At 37.2% G+C, this 20,325-nt stretch overlaps 1 protein-coding gene across 2 annotated transcripts; it reads right to left on the bottom strand.

Moving 5' to 3' along the window:
- Positions 1–4,460: 4,460 nt before the first annotated feature.
- On the bottom strand, positions 4,461–18,122 carry LOC131440294 (heterogeneous nuclear ribonucleoprotein H-like). 2 transcript variants are annotated; one of them, XM_058611431.1, is made up of 6 exons: positions 17,943–18,122; positions 17,169–17,561; positions 15,357–15,504; positions 12,633–12,832; positions 12,330–12,572; positions 4,461–5,512 (listed from the first exon to the last, which is right to left on the bottom strand). In XM_058611431.1, the coding sequence occupies exons 2-6, from the start codon at positions 17,554–17,556 to the stop codon at positions 4,908–4,910; spliced, it is 1,584 nt and encodes a 527-aa protein (XP_058467414.1). In that variant the 5' UTR covers positions 17,557–17,561; positions 17,943–18,122; the 3' UTR covers positions 4,461–4,907. The 2 variants fall into 2 exon arrangements, with proteins under 2 accessions (XP_058467414.1, XP_058467415.1); XM_058611432.1 differs by having other exon boundaries at positions 12,390–12,572; positions 17,943–18,120.
- Between the last annotated feature and the right edge of the window lie 2,203 nt (positions 18,123–20,325).

Genomic DNA, 20,325 nt, shown 5'->3' with positions numbered 1-20,325 from the left:
TTATTGATCGTTCTCCTAAGAGCACTGATCATTCCAAATTTATTTTCAACAATATCCCGTAGAAGAAACATCGCATTTAAAGAATATGTTCGACATTGTTTCATAGGTAAAAAAACAATAATTCCGTTTTATGAACCAGCAATCGATCTCCGAAAACTTTTTGATAATTTCTTCAATTTAAAAAGTGTAAAGTATTGAATGTTCATTCTGTTTTTTGTATTCTTGCACACTAAGATTTAATTCCTTTGTTCGGTAATATTTTTGACGAGAACTTTCGGTAATATATAGAAATAACCAATATTTCGGTACATGGGTTTTATTTTACAACAATTATGCAAATTTTCACCGAACGATCAGTTTAATGTAAATTTTCATTACAGAATTCTGTATTAGATATACAATTGATACGGTAAACCTGAATAGTCGCCGAGTACGGTAAAACCATACTGTCTGTTTGGTAAAGTTATCTTCCAATAACCGAACTTCTGTGAAAACTGATTGTCATGAAACTAACTGTCAAACAGTTATTAAAATATTCAGTGAGTGTATTTTTATCAACCAAACGAAAAAAATGTTGAAGGGTTCATCGAATGGATTGAGGTACAGGTGATAAAAGTTTTTAAGACATTAGAGCCACTAACAGCTTTTTGTTTACTTATAGGCAGAAAATAATTTTGTATCACTTGTCCACTCGCTGCCAACTCAAATCGTTCAAGGGTAATTTTTGTTGGACTCGACGGATTGTGCAGTGTTTTGGAAGGCGCTCATAACTCCGGTCAGTCGGAACATCTGAAACTTTTTAAATTTCTCGTGGAATAAAACCATTTTCTTCATTCGTTTTTGTGAATATGTGTTGTTATTTTAAATCCGAAAATCCACAATTTTAACCAAAGGAAAACAAACAAACAAAAATTACCGAACAATCTGTTAGATCCATTTGGTTTACAGTTTACGGTAGTTGCTTGACAGTTCAGCAATTACTGAAAGATCGGTAATCAATTCAATTACCGAACGTTCAGCTGTTGAAAATTCGGTAAAATATTACCGAATACTGCGAAATTTTCTAAGTGTGTGATCTCGTTAGTTCTGCCTTATTGACTGCAATCGGGTAATGACACAAATATGTATGCAGAACCATTTCAAACAGCTAGCATCAGTGTCCATCTAATTCGTACTGTGCACTTCCGGTGAAACCCCGTTCTATCGTGTTGGTGCGGTGAAAATTTGAGTGTTTCGCGAGAAAGAAAGGAATTTTAACCGTTTTTTGGCGACTCCACGTTGGCACGTAGCAAAGTTTTTAATAAACGAAGTATAAACAAAAATAAACTGCAATATAGCCTAAATTACTGTGTCAGCAATCGGTGTCATCTCAAGCGAGGTGACACCACCCAGAAGTGAAGAAGAAGAATAATTATTTCTGTGTTCAGTTTTGCTCGTCATGCGTTCGTCAGAAACAAGTTTGGACATACACGTCAAAAGCAAGAGGTATTAATCGAAAATCGAATTCTTTTCATCCTTCAACATAAGTTTTTTCTATAGCTACCATTAATATCGTAAAGAATTATTACTATTATTGCCACATCATCCTCAGTCCTCGCAAGGAGATTTTTTCCCGTGTAGAGGGGGCTGAATTATGGTGCGAAGCGAAATATTCATAACTTTGAAACTGAAAATTTTATTTTACTCCCTTTGATTATCTTTTGTGCTCATGAAATCATAAAAATAAAGCTGTAATTATAAACTTATAATCTTTTCCGGAAACACAAATTTTTTGAAAAGATTTAAACGGTTTATTTTTATAAAATTTGAATGACCTCTTCAAATATCACGTAGATTTCTCTATTTAATTTTTTTGATCTTTTTTCCCTTCCTATGAATTAATAATGCGAATAATAATAGTTTGCCATTCTATTTCTAAATCTGAAATAGTCAAATTGAGTAACTACTTTAAAACAATTAAGAAATGAATATAAAACACTTCACCATTTTCAACAAAACAATCAAAGGATAATTATTTTTTATATTTGAAATTATACTTTTTTCCATGTGTATTTTTCATGCTATTTGGCTCTTTTCAATAAAGGTTTTCGATTGGAATGTAACCAAAATGCCTGCGACTCTGTGCGAAACCCAGAGAGATGGTAACCTCAAATATTACTAATATTTCCTATTATTGAATTGAAAATTTGTATGTTTAAAATTAATAAGTAGTTCCCAAGAACCATAATCTTGCCCAATCAATCAACTAATCTTTGGTTGGAAATATGTTTTAATTATATTCATGTCCAGTGCTGTCTTACCCAAGCTTTTTCAATGTTTTAGCACAATTTGTGTCCATGTATCGATAAATTGGCGTAGAATAGAAAATGCATCTTGGATTGAACTAACAGAAAATTTGTTTCATTCCAAATTCAATCTCAAAACAGCAATTTGAGTCTTGGTCAAAAATTGATATGTCAACTCTGCAAAAATTGTCCGATTCGATGACAAATCGAATTTTTGAAGTAATCCAAAACGACGATGGTCATCCTTTTTTTTCAAACTCGGTTTTAAAATAGATCACAAATTGATTGTTCGGTTAAACGAATGTCTTGCCATTTTTTTTTTCAAATTTTATCTCCGAATGTGAACTAATGTGAAATCTATGATTACTTTTGGAAAATAAAAATCATCTTTTCCACGAAACCGGAAGAAATAACTAGGTTCTGTTTTATTTGGAAAATAGAGTGAAAAATGTGAAGTCGGGTAAACGAATGTCTACCATTATAGTAGCTTCCATACGAGGCTAAGCTTGTTGAAATCGAGTTAGCCATCTCCGAGATTCCGATAAAACGATAACGGCAATTCTACACCCTTTCTATACTGCCATTCCAAGCATAATTGTCCCATGCATAAGAAATCCTGTGTGCGTATGTGTCTATGTATCGTTTTTTTGCAGTAACTGTTCTCGGAGAGGGCTGAACCGATTTTCACAAACTTAGATTCAAATGAAAGGTCTTGTGGTCTCAAACACAATTCCTGAACATTATTTGGATCCGACTTCCGGTTCCGGAATTATGGAGTAAAATGTGCAAAAAAATGCCGCATCGAATAATAACGGCCAACGATGTGTCAACTTTGCGGCCTCCCGAGGAATGGTAGACAGAAGCACCTCATTTTCCCGCAAGGATATCCACAAAGCTACCTGGAAGTCACCTGACCAACAGACCGAAAACCAAATCCACGTTTTGATCGACGGAAATTTTTTCTCGGATATCAACAATGTTCTCACATACCGCAGTGCGAATATAGATTCGGTTGCTGGTTGCTGAATGCATGCGCTCAAAACTTTCGACGGTGGGGCTCGAGAGAAGTTAATGTCAGCCACCCATTACGAGTTCTATTTGGCGGTGATGAAATCGAAATGGTCGACGAGTTCGTGTACTTGGGCTCACTGGTGACTGATGATAATGACACCAGCAGAGAAATTCAGAGACACATATTGTCAGGAAATTGTGCTTACTTTGAACTGCGCAAGACGCTTCGGTCGAGCAAAATTCGCCGTCGTACGAAGTTAACTATCTACAAAACGCTGATTAGACCGGTTATCCTCTACGGGCACGAATACTGGACAATTCTCGTGGAGGATCAACGTGCACTGGGTGTTTTTGAACGGAAGGTGTTGCGAACCATCTTTGGCGGAGTGCGGATAGAAGACGGCACGTGGACAGGGCGAATGAACCATGAACTGCACCAGTTGCTGGGTGGACCAACCCTGTCCAAACGGCCAAGGTCGGGTGGTTACGGTGGGACGGGCATGTTAGAATGTCGGAGAACAACCCGGTTAAAATGATCCTCAATAATGATTCGATCAAATTGAGGACGACCTGCGGACCCTTCGCAGCTACGAGGCTGGCGGCGAACAGCCATGATTCGAGTTGAATAAAGACGCCTCCTGTATACAGCAGAGATCCATGTGGTCTACGACTGAAAGAGTAAGAGTAAATATGTGTTCTAACTTTTCTCATAGATGGTGTGACCGATTTTCACAATCCTGTGGTGCCATACGTAATTCCTGAATTTCATCCGGATCCGGAAATATAGGGTAGAGTGTTAAAAATTTTATACCATCACTGAAAAAAGTCGATCTCAAATCTTCTCCAATTGATAGTTTTTATCAGTAGACGGTCAAACAAATCGATTTATGTTATTTTTTTAGGAAAGAAGAAAACTATTTGGAAGAATGCCACAGTATTATATATGATAGTATGATTGATATGAGAAAGGCATCCTTACTCCACTAGGTGGATTAAAACAGGTTTTTTCATCTACATGAACCACGGGTTTGCAAAAGATGATTCAAGACGAACCCCCGAAGAAGCCTTTCAAACGATAACTTTTTATGACTCTAAAGGGATGTCATCTTTGCTTGTAGCTAATCTATCTAACCTATGATCTAACATTTAGTAAAGACAGACAAATAGATTCAAAAGTAGACTGATTTATCAATTTTGTCTTTCATTTACAATTGTTTGGAGTAAAATGAGTTTTGCGGATTATTTAGTTGTTTTAGTATTCCTTTTTTTCTAGAAATCGTGCCACTTACGTCTTGCAGCAAATAAAACGTATTACATAACTTATGAGCTAAAATCAAAGGAGAGTTATTTTCCTTCTGGGTAATTAAGTGCATGTTGTATAGACATATGAACTACGGGAAGGTGTTTGTAGTTAATGATAGAGTGAATCTTCTGCAATGCTTACCAACTAGAATATATCTGTCAGTAGTAAATATTGAACTTGACCAAACAAATACAGTGTGTAGTTCCACATTACAACTGGAAGTTGAGTTTTTTTCATTTACACTAAGCAATGAATTTCCTGTAACTTACTACTTGTCATTACGGTTATAAGTTGAGTTACTGAGTTATTCAATCCATGAATTTGTTCTGATTTTTTCGTGCTCCGGCAAACAACTCAATGTAACGGGTGCCCATTTTTTCCTTGTGCTTTTTCATCGCCTTCATTGCTTCCTCCATTGTTTCGAAGTAAGCATCACCTTCGCCAGATGGGCGACCTCTAGAATCGAATTGCACTTCGCACTTAGTCGGTCTCAGCGGCATGAAGAAGTCGTGAATGTCCTGCTCGTCACAGCTAAACGGCATCCCACGCAGGTGCACACAGAACTGATTATCGCTACCTTTAATGAAGTCATTACTATTGAAGTTTCCACTTCCGCCGCCGTTGCCGAAATTGTTTCCACCTCCAAAGCTGTTGAAGTTATTTCCGCCGCCAGAGCGGAAGCCACGGTCTGAATCGAATCCGCCACCGAAACTGTTACCGCCGCCGCCGCCGCCGCCTCCACCGCTGTTTCCGCCAAAACTATTTCCGAATCCACTACCGCCGCCACTGCCACCGCCGCTGTTACCACCTCCGAAACCACCGCCGCTGTTGCCGCCGCCAAAACCTCCGCTGCTGTAATTACCGCCGGAGTTATTGTTACGCCCTGAACCGTAGTTGGTGCCACCTCCGCGCTCTGAAAGTAGAAAAAATGAGGATGGTTTGTCGGGTTTCGCGAATCATTCATTGTGTTGAGGGCTGTGAGGACCATCTGAGTTGTAATGCTGGCTATTTCGTTATTGTTTTGATTGGCAATGAGTATGCATTGCGTTCGAACCAAAGTTCGCCCCGGGAGACAGGTATTATTTGTTCCGATGATTTTTTCCCCGCTACACACCCGCCTTCTTGAGTGTCTATCACCATCCCAAATTGAATGATCCATTTTACCAACATCAGATCATCCCCTATAGTTTAAAAAATGCGACACGAAGAAATTGAAATATATTCCCAGCCATGGAATTGAAAGCTTCCAATGTGATTCACAAGTTGAAATTTCAATCCACTTTCCTTAAAACATAATTGAGAGACCAATAATTAAGTTCCAAAGGAATAGAACATTTACAAGTTATTCATAGCCACCACATCTAGCAATCAGGCAAAGCAAAAGATAGAATTAAAGCTGAAGCTCAACAGAATACACAGTGAACATGAACGGTGCTTCATTGATATGATTTGTCGCATCTCTAGGACAACTCATTAGTACAGCAGTTCCACATAACAGAGAAGGTTGGAGTTCTGTCTCGAAATGATATTTATTATTTTTCTACTTGTTAATTTCGTGGGAAAACAAACATTCAATCATACGAGGCAACAGATATTGATTAAATTTAAAACTAGCTCCAAGGGGGTCTACGTCTACAAAACTTACAAAACTAGAACAAATCGTTAACAGTTAATTTGAGCATTAGTAGAGCAGTTCCAGAATGTTAATTTGAACATTAGTAGAGCAGAACGTTTGAGCCTCGTGCGCGAAGCAGGTAGTGACTATTTGGAAAGCGAACAGGACTGGCCGAAGAGCCTTAGCATTCAGTGTGTTAAGTGTGCTCTTGACCTTGATCGCAAGGTTTGATTAATAATTTAAGGAATTGATAAACTAATTGGGATCGACAGCTGTTGATGGAAATGGGCTTGGCTCTGCTCATGCGCAGTCTCGTCACTCCATCGTAGCTGATGTGTGTAGCGATGAACTGGTCCGGCGGGAAAGGCCAGGTGAATTACTGTCTGATACTGGTAAAAATATCGGGTTCGATTCCTGATTTGATCAAGGATCTTCCCGGGTTGGAAATTTTTTTGATTAACATTGGATAGTAAATCCGAAATATTGGAATGTTATTTTGTGGTCAGTCGTTCTTTTGAAGAAGAATCTATACCTGCTAGATTAATCAGATCGTTTTCTTTTGTTTACTGGTTAAGATATGTGCAAAATATTAATTATCATTTAGATAACTCGTTCTGCTCACACCTTTGTAGGGGTATGAGGTGGGACCATCATCAATCAACATACTTTGTAGGTTTTTAAAATGACTACATTCGTTCGTTTTAATAAAGCCGTTTAATTAGCCAAGGAAATTAGTTTTATTGCGTGCAATTGATTCAATGAATAGATAAAATTTGACTACTAAAAAATTAGTAACAAAAATTGGTAGTTATTAGATGATAGAAAGCAGGAATGCTTTAGATCAGACCCGAGAATTGTAATATATTTTTAATGAAAGAATCCAATACAGAAGCCATAAAATTTCCGAAATCGAAAATCTTAGAATTGCATGATACGTTGAGATCTAATGTCAATAAAAAAACGATTTTTTTTCGAGATAACACTTGATCTCGACGTTTCATGGAATTATAAGACATTTGAACATTTTACATAAAAAAAAATTGTCTGTCGCAATTTTAAAAATTTTTCTAGTCCTAGAGACGACTTTTGAAAAAAACTATAAGGATCAGCCCAATGGGGTTGTTCGAGCCATTGATGTGGAACAAAGGCAATCAAAATTTCTAATGATCGACGTTTTCAATCAAACAGTTCAATCCACCGTCAGACTTTTGAATCCGCAACTGCACGAGAGTCGGCTTAGATTGATCTTTATTAGGAACCAACACCAAACACGCGAACCCAAAATATAGACTCTATTTGTCTTGATTTGGATTTGGTTTGTAGCCGACGAGATTACATTCAAGTTTTGTATGCAAGCAATTATTTTCATAGCGTTAAAGTTTCTCTACCATTACTACCATTCTGCCATTTCGGTTGAAGCGATAAACTTTTTCTCATTATTAATCGAGATCATCTTATATAAATTAGGAATTAATCTTAAGCAATCAAACCTTACCCTGGGGTAGTTGCAAATTTCTCAGTTGTTGCAAAACGACATAACATGGAATTTCATCCGAACTCGCATGACACAAGATCAGAGCATACCAATTAAAGCTTCAAATCGTGTTATGGCACTTTTTGTCTTTCTGTCTAGCAACAACCTACGTCTGGCATGCTACACGTAGAACTGAAACAGCTATAATTTTACCTCTATTTATAGATTCGCGTGCTTCCAACAGCTTCGCTTTTGCATTGATTGACCAATCAGAGCGATGCTTTCCCATTGATATATCGCTTACTCCTTCAAAAGCGTCGTCTATGGCAGGGAAATCCGGTGTGCCGGAGATTTTTAGCAGACGAAGTAGGACACTGCTAGCTATCAATCAGCGTGAACACCTCTAATTGTACTTAAGGAACAAGACTCTTTGCCAGCGTATGAGTAATGCCAACAATGTGTGCTTAAAAACAAATTCCGGCGCTTCTTCTTCTGATATTACTCAATAAATCTTCCATATGGTTGAAAAATAAACCAATCGGTTCATACTACATAAAATTGCAATTCAGGAAAAGCGAAAAGTCTAAAACTCTTCCGTTTTCCTTAAAACTGCTCGAGAAAAATTATTCCAGTTTCATCTTACTTCCACTGACACATTTGATTAGCAACAAACACATTCCTATATGGATTTCCGCTTGCAGAAATAATTGCAATATAAAGATTTACGTACCGTCTATAAGTGAACCCGCAAAAAAGAAACCATTAATTTAACACGCGAAAGGCAATGGATATGGAATGTGGTCGAAAAACTATTTATTTTTCCGGAAAACTGCATTCGTAACAGAAAATATTTAGTTTTGTTTATTTTGTGTAGCGCAATCTAATACCAATGCATTGAAGCAGTGTTGCTAACTTTTTTATTAGGGAATTAAAATCCACATTCATAAAATGTTAGCAATTTTCCATCAAACGTTGGTGTAAAATTGATCAAAACTGATATTTCATCCAAGATGTCAGGCCTAACATTCATTTGAGAATAAATTATTATGAAAAAAGATTGTTTGAAACTCAATCGTGAAATCCACTTTGATAAACTCGGTGCACTGCATATATGAACACATAGATCTATGGCATACGTACCAAATAAAATGTACGTAATACACAAATTACCAACTCAAGTTAACTTTGTTTACTCTTGATCCTTAACCCAACAACATACATTTTATTAAAATATAAAAACTCATGACGCTTGTTTGTCTTTCTCGGACGACGGTTTTGATATAGAGAGCGGCATTGCATTCTCGCGTTACCAACTGAGTAGGTATAAAACACGTTTTATTCCTTCTAGCCTGCGCAGTTGACTTTTGAATATCGGTAAATAAATTGTTTCAGAATTTTTTGAAAATATCAATTCCATTGAAATTATTGTAATTCGTACCGAGTGTACTTCTCCAAAAGAACAACTTGTTACTCTCTTTGGTCTCGTCTCATTAATTTGTGTGTTAAAATAGGTGTCGTGAATTCGTCGTGCTTTAGTACACAGTTACAATTCTGGAAGAAAAGAAACCATGCACAATTCACACAATATATCAACTTATGAGAACGATTTTAGATATTCAAAAGTGTGACAAAACATGTTTATTCGTATTCACGTAATCCAGTTAAGTTTCTGACATTACTGATCGATCGATCTCGATTTCGGAAATTTCATACCTTAATCTTCACTACACGGGATCATGCGTCAATTAAAAAAATACAAAAATTGCCGCGTAACCTTCTTTGTCATAATTTTGTACGCTTATAAATCTGACATTTTTAGATACATTTAAATAATTTAACTTTGAGTTGTATCGGGAACATTTAACTTAAACATGTTTTGCCACGTCGTTTTGGTATTTCAATAATATACTATTGAAAAATCGGTTTGAATTGACCTACGTTTTCACGAGCCAACCACAGCTTGTCATAATGATACCATCCTATTGATTCCTCTAACATGGCCAACAGTTTTGATCGTTGCTTCTCACCACGCATTTCATTCAGTAGTTCTGCACAGTATAAACTTTCGCATAAAAGAGAATCTATGAATATATACTTTGCGTTGTTTTGCTCAGTCTACGCCTGCCTTCATACAGAGTGCATGGGTGAAATATTGGCTGTCATCATCAGTATTGAACTGACTTGCACTCGATGCGATTCGATAATGCCGTAGAGAAGGTTTCATGTACGCATCAGCAAGTAGAACTTCTACGGGTTTATTTTATGTACCTTTCGCCTCGCACGAGCGGCAACGATTTTATGTGTTCGCGTAGAGGAAAATCGCTCCCACAGAATAAGTATCAGTATAGAACCGACTTGCACTTTGTGTGGTTCGATAATGTCGTAGAGAGCCTTTGCATTTCTAATGTAATCGTGTTCGAACGTGTCTCGTACACAACCCTGTAAACATTTTTTCTGTAAAGTGCCCATCTTGGTAAGGCACATAACCATCTTTTTTGGAAGAGCAAATAAATTTTAAATTTTTCAAATCAATTCTTTTCAGTGTAGGACTCGATTAGCTGATTTTGCAAAAAATACTAGAACAACACTTCTTTGTAGGATATCATTTTTCGACATTAACTCTAAAAAAAATTGGTGAAGAATGTTTTCAAAAGACACCCTTAGATCAATTTTGGAAAAACAAAGTGGTTTTTCGAGACAAAGTCTACATTTCTAGGAAAAAAAATCAAATCTCTGGGGGTGCTGCCAACATTTGTTGGAGTTGGCGTGAAATTCGTCTTTGAGTAAAAATACGGCTTTCATCGATCACTACTATTAACATTTACATACGTCAACAGTTCAAACAAGCCCCTAAGACTGTCCCTTCTAGTTATATTATTAAATTTTGTCCAAATCTAAAATTTTGGGTCGTCACGAACAGAATCCAACAGCTGTTGAGCAATGTTAATGCGATGCTGTCGAAATTGAGCAATTTCGTTACGAATGTCGCGGCAACCCGTCTCGTGCCCAAACGGGAGTACCTCAAAAGGCCATCGTTTCCGATTAGTGATTGGGCGACTCGAACTGCGTTACCTTAGCGGCTTGGCTAAGCTTATCCACGTGTTCTCGACCTTTCTTTAGTATTCGGCCTTATGAGATTTCGATCTTTTGCGTAAGTCTGAACGATTTCCGCCCTTTGTGATTCGACCTTTCGAGTCAACCGATACATTTAGGTTCTCAGTAAGTTCTCTGGTTATGTTTTCATATGTTGACGTGCTCTCGGTCCTCTGACAATATTTTGAGCCTCCGATAAATGTTGCTTTGGTCCAAAATAGCTTCGCTGGTCAACAATTTGTACTTTACACAAAACTAAATACAAATTCCTCCATAATTTATTCACAGTAAATTATTGTTAAGAGCAGGCATCGGTTATTTTCAAGATTATTTCAAGTTAACAAAACTCTTCCGTTGTAGAGTTCCACATGGGCAAAGCAACTTCGACGGCATGTTTATTTCATTTTGCCTCGATACTTTACAATGGATGAAACATGGACTCATCACTACACGCCTGAGTCAAATCGACAGTCAGCCGAAGGGACATCAGTTAATTAAAAGCCGACCTAAGCGTCCAAACACATCGACAGGCAAGTTTATGGCCTCTGTATTTTTGAATGCCTTGAATTACCTTGAAAAAGGTATCAATAGTAAATACTACACAGTATTATTACATCGTCTGAAAGTCGAAATTGAGATAAAACGACCCAGAATGAGTAAGAAAAAGGGACTTTCCTATCCGTGTTATCTGCACGATGACAAAATCCCATGGATTGGAATTAGGTTTGCTACCGCATCCATCATATTCGCTAGATTTTGCCCCCCCTCCGACTCTTTTCTGTTCAGGAAAGAGATTTGCATTAAATAATGAGGTCATAGCTGAGACTGAAACGTTTGTTTTAGACTAAGGAGAAATCTGGCTATAGGAGTTGCGTGAAAACGTTGGAACAATTGTATTGTTCTTCAAGTACATTGATAAATAAAATCGATGTCCTAAAAGCTTGTTTTTAGCCAAAAATTACCCAAATGTAATCACCCCAAACAACCTAATAACCACGCTTTGGTTTGACTTCAACACCGATTTAAATTTTAGAAATTTGAATTTCTAGTTTTTATGTAGTATAGCCACAAAAACACTAATTCGGTGAAAATACATTAGCTTTTTACTACGGATAAATTTAAAACGCATCCCAAACTAACGTTAATCACAATAAGCACAACTAATCATCACATTCATTATTTCATTAGCACAAAAAACATGTTTCAAATTAAAGATTATTTTGAAAATCTCACGAAAGTTGTGAGCGTAACTCAATTTTTAAGACGTATTTGAGCATCTGTAAAAAATTCTGCTTCCGAAAAGATAGATTCTTACACGCTTATAACAACCACACAGATCACAAGTAAAATCGGATCATTCGGATTGGGGTTTCAAACATTCACAAGGGTCCACATCCATATACAAAGAGCAAGAATTGCTAACAACAGTTCAATATAGAAAGTGACATTCTTGCCATAGACTTTCAAACCCATCAAAAACTTTCGCGTGAAAGTTTCCGTCCCTCAACCGCGACTCCCGCGAGTTACTTAGAACACTCAGCCACTTACTCAACTGATCCTGCAACAATCTCAAGATGTCAATGTTGCCCGTATTGTTGGCCAACCCACCGGAGTACATGTTTCCGCTGCCTCCTCCACTACCGCCGAGACCGCCGCCCATCTTGCCGTTGTTCGATCCAAAGTTGTTACCACCACCACCACCACCTCCGCCGCCGCTACCGAAACCGTTTCCGCTGCTCCAGCTATTTCCGCCCCCGGAAGGACCACTGGAGAAGTCGTCCGACGAGAAAACTAGGAGAACAAAAGACAATGTAATATTTACGGAACAACCAGAACGCTACTGGGTCTTACCTCCTCCGCTGGATCCTCGTCCATAACCCTGGCCAGGTGGGAACCGTTGGCGGTTGTTGTTGCCCATTCCACCGCCGCCACCACCACCGCCGCCGTTACTGTTGTCGTTATCGTTTCCACGACCGAAAGAATTCAAGCGACGCATTCGCTTTTCGGCCCACTTCATCTCACGTACGCTGCTCTTGAACAGTTCGATATATCTGCGCGAATGTTGTTGGAAGTGAGCATGAGAGAAAATAACACACAAAACAATCATTAGTACAGTTGAAGAGAAGGTTCGACCGAAGAGTAGAATTACAAGGACTGAACTGTGTCATGGAACAGTGTACAACAATATGTACCGGAAATAACAGTTGCAAATATTCACAGCTTCATGAAACAATTCTATCTGATGTTTTTAATGTTGTGTTGCTACACAGTTGTCAGGTGCTCCAATGATTCCAACGGGTTGTTGCGTGATTTGGGTTCAAATTTTTACGGTTTTAAAACAGTTTTTTTACTCTAGCGTTGAACAATGTCCCCAATTTTCAATGGATAATGTGTATAAAAGTGTTGCCAACGTTGAGAGAATAAAAGTTTAGATTGGACAAGCGCGGAAATTTTAAAATGAAAGTTCCGGTTCTTTTTTGATCATAAGGTATTATTAAATGAGAGCTAATTCAATATCGTTGTTTGCGAATTGCCTTATTCTGTATGCATTCGACCCAGTTCTAGCACGAGTTCTTCCATTGAAAGATCACTTTTGGGAGCTTTTATCACGCCTGCTAAAAAGGTGTGAGGTACTGAATCCTCTAATTATTTATAACTTGGAAAGGCTAGTCGAGCTTCAATCTCAAACAAGATTCATGACAGTATATCTTAACTGTATATTCCAGGTAATCAATCGTTAAAGATATATTCCTTTCCATGACAGCATCCTAAACATCCCTGATTCAACTTTAACTTTCCATGCAGTTCGAAGTACGTGGAATCCCGGATAATCTACGATCGATAGAAAATCCCAAAAATATTTCAAGTTCAGACATATTCACTCCGAAAAAACGTTTTTCGCGGACTGGTCACGAATTGAAGATGCTACTGGGACTGGTATGTTCAATGATAATATTTCGGCTGTCAATGTATTCTAAATCATTCAATTGGCTTTTGTAATCATAATCAAATGAGATCCACTGGATTCATTGTCATTTGAATAATCATACCTAGTCATTTGAAGTTTCGCTTGCTTCGTTTCAAGAACCTGTGAACCCACCTGTTTTTCAGTCTCAGCCGCCGACTGTGAGCAAGTTCGAATGAATAAGCATGAACATCAGCTCGATGACAGAAAATCATTCCGACCGGTACAATAAACAAAAGGTGACGGTTTCCATTTGAGTGATCGTGTGGAACAATAATTTTCGAATTTTTGGTATGCAGTAAGACATATTCCAAAGTATTAGAAATAAAGATTGGAAGAGAAAGCATTAAATTTAAGTACTTTCTGTAATTGAGCGTTCATTTATTATCTTGAACCAACTAAATATTCACCAGGAGCTCATTTGATAGGCGCTCTCTCAGTCAATTGAAAAAGATGTTTGTTAGTTCAAGGGAGAAACTGACTTCTGATTTACTGAGTTTCAATTGCCGGAGCAACGGATGAAGAACTGAACGTTGTCCATTCAGTATGTCAGTGAGCGGTGTATGTATTGAGTATGAAGTATAGTACAGTCAACTGATCGGCTGTGTAAAGTCGATTTCAATTGATTGAAATTAAAAGATTTTTTTTTATTTAATCATCGGATAAAATAGTATACTTGAGGAGATTTAGTAAAGAAAAATACCTAATACATTTGAAAAATAGTGGGAATATATTGTATTAAACACAAATCTTTGTGCCTGTATTGATTTATATTAGGTTAAGAGCTCTATGCAAAAATGATACTACGGCGAAGAAAAACATATGTACACTGCCTTAATAAACGAATTTATTAACAATAAAAAATGTCAATTACTTTTGCGACACAGTAAAGCTTGCATCGATTGTCGTTGAAAGTAACGTCTATTGTACTGTATACGAAATTTAAGTAGCAATATAATAGCCGAAAACATGTACCTCTTTGCGATCGCAGTTAATTGAATCCATCATTTGGAAATTGAAGCACCTGACACAAGTATAGCAGCATTGAATTTAACAATCAAAACAGTTGTGAACAGAAGAATTCCAAAACCTCACTCTGCTGAAGTTTGGTCGGTTTGCTCCGTTAACCGACACAGAAAGCCCGGAACAACTATCACGAAAACAAACTGTAGAAGTTGTAAGAACTTAAAGCAAGATAAATTTTATTCAATCCCCTTTTGCAACAACCCAATCAACCATTTTACAGTGGTAAGCATTTTTGTTAGCAGCTTCTTCTGCCTCGAGTTATGCCGGGGCTACAAGTAACATGAATTGACTCTTCAAACTGAAATTTAAAAAAAAAACTAACAATCAAAACAAACGCAAACTACAGTCAATAGAACCCCAAACTCGTAAACATAGTATTTCATGTTTGCTGTAAGACGACAAAATAACTAAAGTCCAAAAAAAAACAAGAGTTTTCAAACACTAATTATTCCACTTAGCACAGACTATCCGTTCCGTTTGTTTCGCGTTGGTGCGGTATTTCCGTTATTCTCTATTTACTTTACTTTGCTTAGAATCTTAATCAGTTGTCAATAAAAAAAAGTTATAGCTTTCAAACCACCCACCTGTTCCCAATCTTCTCTTTCTGTTTATTCATCATCGCCTTTTCGGCATCATCGTCAGTTGCAAATTCAACAATCGCCTCCCCAGATGCCCGTCCCAGCTGATCCAGTAGCAAAAGAATCCCATTATAGCCATTCTTTATCGTGAACCCTGTTGTAACGTAACGTAGGCGTAATGAAATTGGTGAAACGTGGTTATGTATTTTCAAACACTAGGGTTAGACAAGTTTCGTTCTCAATCCCGCAATGTGCTCCTCCTCCACCCGGTTGACTGTCTAGGTTCTTGTAGTTGCTTGTTCCCAAGATACAGGGTGGCCACCCAACTCTGCTAATGCTACTATGAATGTACGTGGTAATCCAGATGTGAAATATCAGTTCCCAGGGGGAAAAACAGTCCAAAAATAATCTGGTGTTGTACACAAAATCTTTCTGTTCTGGTCATTTCGTATTTACATCGCTTTTTATAATTCTAATCAAATTTGAATGTTCGACAGGCGTTTAACTAAATAAAGTTTACGTATATTTCTGTGCTGTAGTCTATGTAAAATTGACCTTATTAAATACTATTAATATATCGAATTATTTCATCTTTCGTTAGGAAGTTAAATCATGATTAAAAGTCATATTAAAACCCAACGAGAATCCCAGGATAAAGGATCGATCAACACAGAAGTGCTCTGTCATTGTGCTACTCTGGTATGGATGCCGTTCAGATACCACGTAAACTGACTGGATGGAGAAAGAAGGTTTTTTGAAGTCTACGTTTATCTCTGAAGAGATCGGAGATCTTTGTATAGTTTATATAATCTCGAATGTAATTTTTTGAAGTATTTAATCCGATTTCTAGTCTGAGTTGATTACTTTTTTCGATTAGACGCAAAACCATCTTGAAATTACTTTTTATAGAAAGTTCGATTGATCAATATCGAATTACACCAGATTATATCACTCCCTCCATGAATATCTTCATTCTTAAGACAGCAGTGGATTCAAAAAAGGATATAACAACTTATCTTTTCGTTCGTCATAGTTCACCTACAATCTAGAGTAGCTCAAGGGCAGAACATTTCCCCGGATTGGGAAAGGTTTCATATTACAAACACGTCCTTAAATATGGATTATCACTGTTTTACTAATTTAACTCTTCCTTCAATTGCTAATGCTAACAATAAATAATATTAAATAAAATGGCATGTACTTCACTACACAGTAGAAACCGCAATTAAGAGTTTCATAACCAACGTTCATTGGGAGGTAGAAATATTCATAAACAGTCTTGATTTTTTTAAATTTTTATCTATGAAAGAATTATTCGGTTTATGTATTTCACCAATAGTCTGCAATGTGAAAAATTTTTTGGTTATTCCAAGCCAGATAAAACTACCCAAGACACATGAAAAGAACTCTTTAATGTCAATCCAGATACCTTTTGAATCTAACACACAGTTGAATGGCCACCCTGAGAAAAAAAATAATCCAAGGGAAACAATATTACCACTAAATTACCACCCCGAGCCAAGAACGAAACTTTTTTCTTTCTTTCTTCTAATCTTCCGTGCGCGTAATGGTACCGAAATGATGATTTCCTAGGAATAATATATCCCCCGAGGCTAGCATTTAAAAAAATAGCCTCAGAAAGAAAAGTTAAAGTTCGTAAGGGAAAAGAATCAGAACGGATTAGTGTACATGTACTCGAAGAAAGGAGAAAACAGCGCCACCCACCACCGGTTCCGTGCTGCTAGGACGAGCAAGCACGTTCTGCGTTTCCCAGGAAATCGGCCACATTCGCACCCGCCGCCGGTTTCCAGCACTTACCGGTGAAGAATCGCTTCACGTCGTCCTTAGTGCATGACCAGGGCAAACCACGCAGTTTGAGCACTGGTCCACCGTCACCGCCATCATTTTCGTCGTTGATAGCGTTCTCAAACTGGTCCTCTGTGATGGTGAAGACCTCGATGTACCGATGACCGATAGTTGCCTTGTTCAAATCCAACGCTTTGATTTGATCGTCTAGGGAGGGAAGCCGCAAAAAAGCCTCGCCAGTTTGACGTTTTGTCATCGAATTTATCCCTATGTGAATGTGCTCAACATCAACTCCTGTTAAAAAGTCCCGGATCTCACTTTCCGTGATATTCCACGGAAGACCACGCAAGCGAATGTGGAATGCACCACCATCGTTTCCATTATCGTTATCGTACGGCATGGTGTCTGCAAAGGATATCAGTTGTTTAGTAAACATAAATCACCGTATCAAACAAAACAAGGCAGCGCCGCCTACAAGAGGCATCTTGAACTTATTCACTAGAAGTTATGATGCTGACGAAGAAAAAAGTTACAAGCGAAAAAAGACGCCATCTTGGCAAATATTGTGCGTAAGCAAATCCAAAATATTTCAATGTCTTTCAAACTAACACTGAACCGTTTTCTGAAAACTTGATCAAATTTAACGTTAATTTCGACATTCTTTCTAAATATTCAGGTAGCATCCCGACCACCCACAAAGAATTTTCAACTGAACTCTAGTCTCGCAATGTTTCGAACCTTATACTAACTTTATTTGTCCTTATACTAGGTAATTGTTTTATTTACCAGATTGAAAATTCACTTTTCTGGTTAGAAAATCACTAACGAGTACAATTCAGACTGATTTTTGATAACTTTTGCACTATTAATTGCAAAAAAGCACACTGATAGCACAGCACCGGTACAGTCAGTAACGCCGGCAACGAACGAGACGAAAATGCTCTTGGTGAATTTTATGATGGCGGCTATACGAGACAGTTCACAGTGAAGTCTTAGAACCAGAGTTGCCAGAAGCAACGAGTTTAAATAAATTATATGTAACATGTTTGTAAGATAAATAATTATATAAACAAAATTGATTTCGTTGGCACTTATTAAGGGGCACTTGCAACACGAAGAGCAGTGGCTAAAAACAATACGATATCATAATGAAATTCAATAATTTTTTTGCTTGAGTGACTAAGCCACATATCAACGTTTACCTTAGGTTGTAATTGTAGATGAAGTATAATCAAATACAAATTATTTGTATTTGGTATAACTTAAAGTGAGCACTGAACTTTTGGGAATTTCTTTTCAAAGTGAATGTGGATAGATGGCTTATTAGCCATGAAATTTTAAAATCACTCAATTTTCAAGCTTATCCCTGTAACAATTTAGTAACTTGGCAACACTGTTAAGAAAGGCAAAACATTAGGGCATATTCAGGAGTGTTCTAGTTCTAGATGCATAATTTATGTCAGTTTTAAAATTTAAATCTACAAATTATAACAAAATAAAATGGCAGCAGCGTTTTATCTGTGTTTCAAATATAGAAAAAATAGAACGGCAGTGTATACCAGTTTTAAAATTGACAGTAGAACTGGTCGAATAAATAAAACTAAAACGGATTGCTGGGGATACGTTTGTTTCAGTTTCATTTACATTATAGACCACCCATATGAATCTTGCAGCTGCTGAATTTGCTCTTAGAAACACAGATAAAACGCTGCTGGGGCTGCCAGTTTATTTTGTTATAATTTCTAGATTTAAATTTTAAAACTGACATAAATTATGCATCTAGAACACAGACTAACAGACAGGACACTCAAATTAGATTCTTCAATCATTTTAACGGTCATTTCGAATATTCCTTTATTTGGGACAGTACTCACATGTGTCATGATGGCGCCACGTTACCCTATCAAAAACAGCCTGTCTGTCATCTATACTGTGTTTATTTTTTTCATTTACCAACAGAGTTGCCATTCATGCAGAATTACCTGTAATGTATTGATTTGTATACGTCCATGCGAATTTCATGCAGGATACAGATTTAATACATATTGCCAAAACTATATACAGAATTATGCCTACTTCTCATCCTCCAACCCAATACAAAATCGAACCCGTTTTGTTACAATATTTACTTGCTTCTGGTCTGCCGCCACTTAATTTCGGGTGAAAACTACCAACACAATAAAAAATAGTCTAGATGAACAACGTTGAGTCAAATAAATGGTTACCTTCCAACATCGCGAAAAAGTTAAATATATTATCAACCTAATCCAATAATTTATTGTGACGATTCATTTTCAAAAATTTTGATGAAATCAGGCATCCCTGTAAGCAGCTGATCGGTGTTGACAAACGAGGGGAAACCAACTAGTAAAAAAACTTTTACGTAACACAAGGGGTGTACCGATAGTAAATAGTTCGCGCAGTACAATATAGGTGGAACTAGTGCATCACGAAAAATTATTTTTATAAGAATTTACGCATACTGTCATGTCTGTTAGTCTGTGTCTAGAACTAGAACACTCCTGAATATGCCCTTAGAGCAAATTCAGTACTTAAAAGTTCTGTATGGAAGATCTAAAATAGAACAGAAACTGGAACAAACGTGTCCCCAGCAAGCCGTTCTAGTTTTATTTATTCGACCAGTTCTTCTGTCAAATTTAATACTGGTCCACGAAGCCGTTCTATTTTTTGTATATTTGAAACACAAGTAATGCTTATGACAGACATGTGATATCGGTATCACTGTACACCGTGAAATCACATGTCTGTCACCCTAAATCACGGTGGTATCACGCGAGCATCATGATACAACGGTGATTTCCGTACTACGGTCATTTGTCGTTGTACTGTGCAAAATCACATCACTGTTTACTGCTACCAGCGCCATTGACGAGCGATGGTGAACTCACGAAACAATATTTCCTTTTTCAGAGTATCAATTAATAAACAACCTCTGTTTTATTTTGAAAAAAAAAATCTCTGTAAAATGCTAACCAGTAGCATAAAACTTATACACTTTATCAACGTTTTAGCTTATTTTCAAAAAGCAGTCAAACCAAGAAATGTTCATAAATTTGGTGAAGTTTTTAAATACAAATAAGGAAAACAATATATTCATATTTGTACATAAAATCAGCACTATTCAGTTATTGTTTTCTATTCAATTAAA

Source organism: Malaya genurostris, chromosome 1, assembly GCF_030247185.1.
Source record: "Malaya genurostris strain Urasoe2022 chromosome 1, Malgen_1.1, whole genome shotgun sequence".
Taxonomy (NCBI): Eukaryota; Metazoa; Arthropoda; class Insecta; order Diptera; family Culicidae; genus Malaya; species Malaya genurostris.
This window is presented reverse-complemented; position numbering and strand designations above follow the sequence as displayed.

Coding starts and splice junctions, on each gene's coding strand:
- LOC131440294 (XM_058611431.1), bottom strand. CDS start 17,556: ATGCCGTACGATAACGATAATGGAAACGATGGTGGTGCATTCCACATT. Junction 12,573..12,632: donor ACGAGGATCCAGCGGAGGAG/GTAAGACCCAGT, acceptor TTGTTCTCCTAG/TTTTCTCGTCGGACGACTTC. Junction 5,513..12,329: donor ATTGTTGCAGGATCAGTTGA/GTAAGTGGCTGA, acceptor TTCTACTTTCAG/AGCGCGGAGGTGGCACCAAC.